The 10,671-nt window shown below is 43.7% G+C and overlaps 1 protein-coding gene across 1 annotated transcript; it reads left to right on the plus strand.

The window, feature by feature from the left end:
• Positions 1 to 2,240: 2,240 nt before the first annotated feature.
• On the plus strand, positions 2,241 to 10,099 carry LOC112576243. Its single transcript, XM_025258550.1, has 5 exons — positions 2,241 to 2,615; positions 3,434 to 3,518; positions 7,239 to 7,448; positions 8,127 to 8,279; positions 9,010 to 10,099. The coding sequence occupies exons 1-5, from the start codon at positions 2,346 to 2,348 to the stop codon at positions 9,249 to 9,251; spliced, it is 960 nt and encodes a 319-aa protein (XP_025114335.1). The 5' UTR covers positions 2,241 to 2,345; the 3' UTR covers positions 9,252 to 10,099.
• Positions 10,100 to 10,671: the final 572 nt, after the last annotated feature.

The raw sequence follows: 10,671 nt of genomic DNA on the forward strand, positions 1-10,671 counted from the left end.
CACAAGCCCGGACACACTACCTGTGTACGCACGCAGGCATACATACAGATATGTACACACACGTGGACACATCGACAAAAATATATTCTGTATTCTGACTTTGTGATAAGCAACATTTTTCTCTGACACCGCCTAAAAGAACTTTGTTTAAAAGTCGTATCATCGGGCGAAGCAATCCATGCATCTAATCATCTCCTCTTCTTCAAGAACATACCTACATGCATCTGTGTGTATTGTACTCTCTATACTGGTGCTTCAGTGTCTATGACAATATCTTGCAATGTCTGCATGCAAACTGTAGTTTAACCGAGGTTCTTGTGTACAGCCTGTACAGAAGCCACTGTCGTGTCCCTAGATGATTGTGCTTTCCTTTTGTACGGAGTTTATTTCGGGTACAGACGTGTCCCCCTGTCTGTGCCACGTGACGGAGAGCTCGATGGCAGGTTTGTTCCATCGTCGATGATTTCTTCTCTCTTATTGTCCACGTCTGTGAAAAAAGTGTGTATACATTCCTCTACATTGGAATTAGGCTTCAGAAAGCAGGAATAAAGGTTGGATCAATGTCTTACGGTCTTTTCTGTGCGTGAAACGTCTTGCAAGAAAATGTCAGTTGTAGGGCGGGTATAGGGCGGAGTATTTTCGCCGTCGCTATCGCGGTTATACCCGAGATGTTCTGCGGCTTGTGGCGTTAAACCCCTCGCCTTATCTCCAACACCTCCCTCCCATGACACCCGCACCATTCTCCGGGTAAATCGTCAACAAATTTATCTCCCAGTGACAAGGGATCGTGCCACCTTCGCTAGAGTAACGCTTGAGTAACGCTACGGTTGTTATGGGTATCCTGTGACTGTATCCTGCATCCTGTATCTTTAGAACATGTCAAGCAGATGAAAGGGACGGTAGAGAATTGGGTGTCTGGTGGAAGGTTTTCTCAACGTGGAACCTCAGACATGAGGAAGGATCAACTAGATGTTCCCACCCCACACCCCGTCTTCTCTGAGATGACCAGTGTAAACTGCAGGAGACTCCCGGGAAACAGTATTCTCTCCCTTGCCATCAATCCAGAACACTGTAAAATTGAGGGACAAAAGCAACAACAAAAACAAAGCCAAGAGAACCAGTAGAATTCCAGCACACAGTCACGTGAACAGAGAGACGCACGTTCGGATCAATGTGAGACAACTGGGTGGCGAGGGGGAGATAAACACGCATGACTAGGCGTATGTACTATACCATGCTAGACCTCACAATGCCGACTTCACTGGCTTTTCAGACTAGTGCAATATGCTACTGTGCTCAGTATCGACGGGATAATGAAGCTTGGCACACAAACACACACATGCAGTGCTTCTCACCGGCAAACGATTATTTTCATTCTGGAGGTTGAGAGACTGAGATGGGAATACACAAGTTACTAGACGTTGAGACCAGTTGACAAACAGGGATAATGAAGCTTGGCACACACACACACGCAGGCAGTACTTCTAACCGGCAAACGTTTGTTTTCATTCTGGAGGCTGACTGATAGGAATACACAAGTTACTAGGCGTTGAGACCAGTTGACAAACGGTAGACTGAGCCATCTATAGGCGAAAATACTTTATCCTTTCCACAATTTCTCAGACTAAACACGTTTATCCATTGTTAAAGGATTTCTTTCAAATATGTCATTACTGACACTATGAGCAATATAGGGGCTGGCTGGAGAATGTACACAAAGAGTACACAAAGAAATATATTGGAATATCTCTTTAGACCAAAGAAATATAAGGAAGTCTGCTGGTTCTATTTGTTAAAGCCTTACCCAAATGGAACATTATTTTCAGATGAGTGGGTTTAATTCAGTAAGCTCGATGTTCTGGCAACACCTCAAGTAGTGTGAGATGGAAAATAACATCAGAAGTCAGTTTTCCATAACCCGCTGCCTCCCACAAAAAAAAAAAAAAGAAACAGTTGGACGATTAATGACAGAGGTTATCTATGCCTCTATGAAAAATACATTTGAAATCAATTTTACCCTTTGAGATTATTTACAATGTTGAGCTTTGTCATTTGTTATTGTCATTGCTCTATCAATCCGCCAGTGGTCATTTAAAGGTCATTTAAGATGGATTTGGGTTGACCTTTAACCCCCGAGGACTATACACTCTACAGGATTGGAGTTTATCTCGTTTACCTTGCCTGATAATTTGTCAGCCTGTAGTCCTCCAAATTTCTGTGTTAACCTCTCCTCATTTCCTTATCCTCCCTCACTTTTTCCTAGAAATCTGACTCCTGCACCTCCTAGTTCCTCTCATGACCCACTTTTGCTGGAACCCGGATTTTGGCCTGCCTGGACGCAGACGATGGCTCAGCTGCATGCTGGGAAGGCAACCACCCGTTACCAAGTAACCGGCGAGTGTGCCAATCGATTCGCGCCAACGTCTTCTGCGACCATGCGGCGGGGAAGGAGGAGGAGGAGGGAGGAGGAGGCGAGAGAAGGAGGAGAGAGGAGGAGGAAGCGAGAGGCAGACGACACACGCGCTGGCACCAGCCGCAGACAGTTGCTCAGTGGCTGCCAGGCTCCACACATCAGTTCTCGTCAGGAAGGTGGTGCGACTAAAGACAGCTGTGCTGTAAGTGTATTTAGAATTTCCTTGGTAAAGATTTCAGTAATATTCATCTTTTTCAGAGTATTTATATTTTATTTTACCTTTTATTTTTAGAAACCGGATGGAGCAGTTAAATTACATCACTATTCTTATGACGAGCTTTGATTCTATTTTTACAAGCAGATGTTGCCAGAAATAGCTCAAGAGACTCATAGACATGCTTTCTCACAAAGAAAGAGAAGAGAAAAATTATTTTCAAACAGCACAACATCGTCTGTCAGTGACACTTTCTCGTCACAAAAGCAATCACTGTGTAAACACACCTGTATGAAGTTTCACCTGCCTTTCTTAAAAAAATATTTGAGCTCTTTGATTGACTATACAGTGATACCTTACTCCTGCTCCGGTGTTTGACACCACTCTTAAGAGATTACAATGTGTAAAATTAGTCTTTTGTTTGTTTGATTTTTAATTCTGTTTTGTGGTTTGTTTTTTCTTTGTTCTTCTTCGTTGGTCGTACTTTGACACCGGCAATAAATATTTAGTTCTTATTTTCTGTATGACTAATGATTAATTACATAAAATATATAGTGAATGTAACCCACCTGGAAACAGGATGCGTATGTGTTCCTCGTGAAGTTTATGTATACAGGCAAATCAGTGAGGGAATTACCATCATCTGTCTCTCCAGACATTCTTCTAACACACATATTCTCCGAACACACGCACTAAGTAATGTTTACCTGTAGTTAAATGTTTACATACAGTGAACATCTCATTCAAACTGACAGAGATGAGTTAAGTCAGCCGTTAAGAAAGATGTGTTGTCTCTCTGCTTGCAGTTGGAGGACGGTAGGGGGCAGCAGCGGTCGGAGTTTGGATTTCTTCATCCAGCCCCTCCACCATCGTGTGTGACTACTATGACAGGTCGGGACGAGCTAAGTTTATTTGCATCTTCTAAATGTCTGTTATGAATGTTAGCATGTTTTATAGTCGTTTTTTTCCATCCATCTATCCGTATGTGTGCCTTCAGCGCTCTCACCCTTCTAGTTCACTATTGAATTAAATTGAAATCTTCCAAGATAATCTTTGTGCATGTTTTTCTCGAGTTCATGAGACCTTTGCCCGCCTTTATTCGACTTTGGTGAGAACGTTGCCATCTCCTGCCACTCAGCACCGGAAGTCCATGGTTTCTGGGAGCTGGTGATTCTGTGGTGTTGTTCAACTTCTGCAATTTCCATTATCGGCCACTTGCTTATTACCGAAAGAAAGAAAAAGTGAACAAAATAAAAAATATGAAACAAAAAAGAGCAATAAAGGAAAAGAAATGAATAAAACTCGACGTGTGTGCCCAGTCGTGATAATAAAATGTGTTCAGACCAGACAGCTGTAAAACTAGAATAATCTAATTTATTCTTGAGAGTAATGAGTGTTGCTAACTTCAGAGCTCTGTAATCTTGACAGCTGTAAATTTACATCCCGAGAGGAGCTTTTAATTATTACCTGTTGAAAACAGGATCTGGTGACGAGCATGGTTTATTTCGAGGGTCTGACTTCAATCTCCCAGTAAAAACATGCACAACACGGGTATGATCTCATCGGGTGGTGAGTCAGTGGAGCTCACAGGGTATAAAGAGGAAACCAGTCAAGTTGCATGGCTGACAGTGGCATCGAACACAGTCTGTTCCATTGCACAACTCCCTGCTGGTCTGTGTGTCGTAGCTCAGCATGCGGAGTTACCGCTCGGTACCCGGGGTGTCTAGTGTGCAGTTCTGCTGCGTTAAAGAGCAGAGACCGACACCGGCAAGTCGATAGCAGGAGTCGTAAAGGCAAGATAAACAGCTCGCTGAGCTGAAACTGTAGACACTGAACTTCTCCATCACTTCTGTTTGAAATGTCGGGTTGCCAAGCAATCGTTTACTTACAGCTTCATCTCAGTCACACAGTTCTCGGGTGGCGTAAGGAGGCAGCCATATTTTGTTGACGAATGAAGGAATCAAAATCATCGTTTTGTCCTCACTGGAATCGTTGGTCTGGAGATCGTACAGAAAAAGTGGAATAGTGTGGAGTGACATACAATTCCTATCTTGTGAAAAGGCTCCCCCTTATGTCACAAATTAGGGTTTGTTTTTTTCACGAAAGAACTCCAGTGAGAGAAATGCCACGTAGTTGTATTTACACACAATTTAAATAAACGGTTCGGTTCGTTTTAAACCGAAATTGATAATGGAAACGATTCTGAACGCCAGTTTAAGCCAAATTTTTCTTTTCATTTGCCACTGGCATTGCCATTTCAATGGCTAACTCAGACAAACACATAAGCACAGAGGAAGGTATGGAAAACAAGACAAAAACTAAAGTAGGAATGTTAAAATGGGAAAACTGAGAAAACTGATTTGATTTATTCAAGACAAGTTGAATCGCGTGTTACGGAATACCTCAAGTGATCCAGGGATTTTTCTTTCTTTAATTTTTAATCGCTTTCTTTTGATTATCCCTAAGATTGCTATTGCCTGCACAAATTTGCAATGCTTTGGCAACTTGTGTATTTAGTAAACACGGGCAGACAAAGGCTCACACACACAATCACGATCAGAGAGAGGGATGAGTCACACGCTCTCGTGGACACAGACACACCCACGGCCCCCAAACCCACTGACCTTTCAGAAAGGCTGAAAACGTCCTCCCCCAGGACAGACACCCGGCTGTCACAAGGGAAAACATTTTCACGAGACACGATCCACTCAGTCTCACCTACCCGTAAGTTTCCCACCTCCATGTTGCAAAAGGAAACCCATCAAATGTACCCCTCTGCATTATTTTGCAGAAATCACAAAGACCACCAGACAAAGATGTATAGACCTGCCAAGGTTCTGCCTGTGGGATCGATCTGTACATAGATCTTGACAGGAGGTTATCGGCGAACTTGTAAGACAGGTTTGTATCGATCTGCGGCTGAGTCGCGCTTCTTCCGACGATCCATGGCTTCAAGCTGTTGTTTCTACGAGAGTTCCGCGAGAGAAACGCGAGAAAGCGTCCTCGACCGCCGTCCATTCTCCGAAGATAACACTTTTCAACTGTCACCGATCCAAGGAGCGCCGACAGAATTAGAAGCAAAAATCGTTCTCTACAATTTCGACCTACGGGAATCCATAAACCGAAATTAGTGCCGGGGCCTGGGGAGGAGAAAGGAGGAATAAATTGGAGCAGACGATATTTTTGTTATAAAATTTTTCGAGGCGTGCGCATGTGCTGTGCTTCTCAAGAAACCTGTCAACGTGCCCCGCACAAAAGTCGTTTGGTGGGTATCGGGAACTTACACCATCTTGTGAACGGTTGAACGGTTGAAGTGCTCGTCTGCATGGCTGCTTTTTCAGCTCCATTTCTTTTTGTCGTGGACGTGGCACAACCTAGAAAGAGATAAGAGGACGTCATTTCCGCTGTCTCCTGATTGGTTCTTATCTTTTCCAGCCATGCTCTAGTTTGATGCCAGTGTTGTAGGTTGCGGAATAGTAGGGGCAATGCACATGAATGCGATGATATATGTATTTACTCTCATCGATTCCACTCATCGAAACTGTCCTTCGATGCACCTTGGAAGATGATTTATGCTGCATTGGTCAGAGGAAGAACTGGATGACAACGGTGAAGGAGTGGACTGGTCGTCTTGTGCAGGCACTGGTCACTGTCGCCCTCGACAGACGTGAGTAACGGCCGTCACCTGCCGCGTCTGTCCACGTGCCCTCATTACCCAACGACAGGGACCCGTCAAGAGACCAACGACTGAATGAAACTGTCGGTTTGTGTGCAGTCCTTAGTCGACTGGACTTATTCAGAGGAATTATTTTTCCCCACCTTTGTAGAAAGGGTGGAAGTGGAATGGTCTGGGTAATGAAGCCTTCGTTTGTAACTAAGTCAATAATATTACAGTTACTTCCCCTACCATCCTTTCGTCGTGGATACTTTGAAGGTACATATCCATAGTAGGAGTTCCATTTTCTCTTTCTTTATGCTTTACACATGCAAGGAGTAGTAATAAATCAACAAATATACATAGATTAATTAACAATACAATACTTGGTATTTAAAATAATGAAATAATTGGTTGAATAACAAATTAAACATCATCGATGAGAAGATGACAAATACAGTATAAAATAAAATATTTCTTGTTCACCAACTTGTTCAGGTGCAGGCATACACTCCTCATACATGCATAAACAAGTCAGAATGTAATAGTTTCCATATATCTCAAAACACCTTTCCAAGTGGTACTTTAACAAAATGAGACATTCTGCTAAATAAGTGTTTGGTTGATATGCCTTAAAAAAAAAGGGGAAAAAAAAAAACCAAACCAACCACGGAAATACTCGGCATCTAACCAAAGCATCTAAAGATAATATCACAATATTTCTTGTTCCTGCCTTAAACTGACAACCTAACAAACTTTTCAACGCCACTTTGTGAGATAACATTTGTCACCCTTGACTAATTTGTTGAGCGCTCTGCACACACTACAATTTTTTTAAATAAAAGGATTTCTGTCGCGATGGTGATTCTCGTTGCCGTAATCATGAGATCACCTGATCTGCTAATCCTGTTAATTGAGTGTTTTTGTCTACAGAAGTGTTTGGTTTGTGTTGTCAGCCGAAGCCACCATGTCGCGCTACAACAACTGGATGGCGCGGCCACGCGGGTACCGCTACGGCTCGTGGCTGACGTTCTACGGGTGCGGGGCGCACGTGGTTGGCTTCTCCACCGCCAACTGGCTGACCAGCAGCCGCTCCGACTGTCTGGGTCTGTGGTCCTACTGCAACCGCTCGTCCTGCTGGCAGATCAGCACCCAGGACTCACCAGGTGAGCAAGGGCAGGCTTTCGTTTGGTTGTTCTCAATTTACAGGTATGCGTGTCGCTTCAGCACTGCTGCTGTCAAACACCTGACAAAAGTGATTGAAGTAGTATTATCGGTCACCTGGGAAAGATCGAACTCAAGACTTTTCGTTGCAATGAGTAGAGAAAGTGAACTGAACTGCTGTCCACCAAGTAAACTTCGAAAGTCTAATGGACTGCTGATCTATCCCACGCTTGTCAAATTTTAGAACTAAAACAGATTTTGTTCCAACCTTAAATTGTTTTCATTAGCATTCTTTATGATAACAAGTTAGTGGATTTATCTCTAATATTCAAATTATTTCTGTTGATAACAAATCGTGACATTCCACTCTAAAGCTCTGTTTGGGAGCTTCTTGCACATGAGCACAACGATGTCTGGCGGTCATGTGGCTGAACGCTCCACCTTATACAAAAAAGTAGACAGCTAACCGTCCTGGACATCTGTATTTCTGATATGCACGTCATCGTAAAGGCTATAACTCACCCGTGTGCAGACGAGTGGGGTGGGATATATCTTTGCTAGGATATTAATCAAACAATAACAAAAAATTTGGCGCTGCACGTTCTGTTTTAAACGAACATCTTTGTGTGAAATGCTTGATACCATTCTGTATTCTTAACCCATCAATGTGTTTCTTACAGACTGGATTGAGTCTACCCGCGTACTCGACTGCATCGGGGTGGGGCTGACGGCGCTGTGGGTGCTCATCGGTTGTCCGTGTGACTGTCTGAAGTCCCAGCAGCAACGGTACCGGCGGCTCACCCGCTTAGAAGAAATTGTGGCCATTCTCTCAGGTAACATCTTCTTCCACAGAGTCAGTGGATAGTTGAGTGAACAGGGCGAGGTGTAAACTCAGGGCCACAGTGGACTGAGAGCAACAATCAACTCACAATGCTTGCTCAGTTTCTAGAAGACACTACAGGGAGCATTGAAGGACTAAGCCATCGCTTAACTGTAAAAGCTAGGACTTATTAAAACGTATATAAAATTATCAAGTACTAAAAGTGTAAATCTGTGTAACATTATCATTAACACTAAAGCAGTAAATATAAAATGACAATAAATTATCCTATTGTCGCCCTCTTCTCTTGGTACTCAAGTGCTGTCTTGAAAATGTCATCACACATTAAATGCCTAGCATCGGAAATCTGAACTAAATTTAGCAATGGAACATGAGAAATCTTTGAAAACCGTCATAAACGCTCACGAACTTGAAGGTTAGCTTGCTGCCAAAATCATCTCTGTAAAACGAAAATACATACAAGTATTAGGAGACGACACTCTCAATAAATGTTGAAATCACTTAGAAACTTTCTTTCTTCTCTGACTCAAAACAAAAAAATTATAATGAAAGATGGACATTTTCTGATGTCAAGGAATATTATAATTCTGTATACCACTGCGGAAAATGTCTTCATTGTCATGAAAGTTGTGCATGAACTAACATGAAGTGGTGAAGCAGCTGGGTAAATTTTGAGAAAAAATATTCAAAATGAGAAAATTTGTCTAAAATTTCCCTCTCAGGATGTTTCGGGCTGCTGGCTGCAGGCATGCTGACGATTTGGTTTCAAGAAGGACAGGCGTTGGGACGACTTCAGCCTCAGCTGGTCCTTCTGGCTCGTGCTGGGCGGAGCATGTGGATGCTTGCTGGGCGGAGTCGTGGTGGCTGTCACGCGCTCGTCGTCCAGCACCGCCCCCAAGCCGGTGACGAGGTGCAGCAGACTTCGGGTGCCGTTCGCAGCGGATGGGACCATCTCCCCCAGTGATGTAACTTCCGGAACTAGCGCCTTTCCCTGCATCTTGGACAGACAGAGGCGGGACTGCTTGGTGAAGGCGGCTACTCCCCTCGCATATTCAGTGTTTTTTCGACCACCTTCGGGGAGCGTGACCCTCACGGGGCGGAGCTATGGCGGGAAAGAGGCGGGGCTAATTGTTGGAGGGACCCATTCCCTCCGCCTCCGCCGTATTCCGCCAGTGAGCAGGCTGTTGGCGTTCTTGACGATGCCGGGGAGGTAGGTCGCCATGAGACGATGCCCTCCCCTCCTCCACCCTACGAATCATGTGTCGGTGGTCATTCTGCGCCCCTTCCCCCTCCCCCGCCATACTACTACAACCCCTACCCACCCCACTTATGTTCCTCCTGCTCAGAATGGCGACGTCCGACAAAGCTTTCCGGATATGACCTGAAGATGACCAGGAACCACTCGCTGAGACCTTTATACGTCGTGAAGGAAGGAAACAGGAAAACGCGAGGCTGTCGTAACAGGAAACCTGGAAGTGAAGCGAATGAAAATAACAACAACAACAAACCACGATGATGACGTTGGCAGTGAAAGGAAGTGGTGATGGTGGTGATGTTGATGGTTGAGGTGGTGATGGTGGTAGAAATAATCTGATGGGATGAACGATGTTATATTCCGGTGGGTGCCTACATGTGTGGTATGTGTGTGAGAGAGAGAGAGAGTACAGTGAGTTTGTGGAGGGGTGAGAGGGTAGAGTGTGTGTGTGTCGCATGTGTCTCCTGTGCTGCTGTGAGTGGTGTACGTGGAGTTGTTTGTCCGACACGTGTGTGACGAATAAAGTTGGCGAAGATTCAGGGCAAGATTCTGTTTTTAATATTCAGTACTATATCTTTATACTCACACGCGCGCGCACACACACACACATGGGTGCAATGTTCTTGTACATACTTGTTCACAGATTACACATCTCACAGACGCCCCAGTACAACCAAAACAAGCAACATCTGTCACTTGATCAATACTTTCGAAAGTAAATTTACTTTGTCGCTAAGATTGCAGTCAAATGTAAACAGGTTGTGCGCACACTTCTTACACATACACGCTCGCTTTATCTCTATCTATCTATAGTTGTGTCAATAAATGATCAAAGGTCAAAGATCTCTCTCTCTCTCTCTCTCGTGTATATGTATGCACACACACACACTCTTACACACGCGCAAGCAAAGCGAGAGAAAGATTGTGAGAATATTTCCACAACACACAACATACAGAAATGACGAATGTATTACTCATAAGCAGTCGTATGTCAGAATAAACAACAAAAGAAGTCGTATGAAGAAAAAATTCAATAAATACTTTCACCCTCTAAGGTGCATTGAGATAAAACACACACATATATATATTCCTATATATCTGTATATACAATATTATATATAACACATAT

The sequence above is a fragment of the Pomacea canaliculata genome, linkage group LG1 (genome assembly GCF_003073045.1).
Source record: "Pomacea canaliculata isolate SZHN2017 linkage group LG1, ASM307304v1, whole genome shotgun sequence".
In the NCBI taxonomy this organism is placed as follows: domain Eukaryota; kingdom Metazoa; phylum Mollusca; class Gastropoda; order Architaenioglossa; family Ampullariidae; genus Pomacea; species Pomacea canaliculata.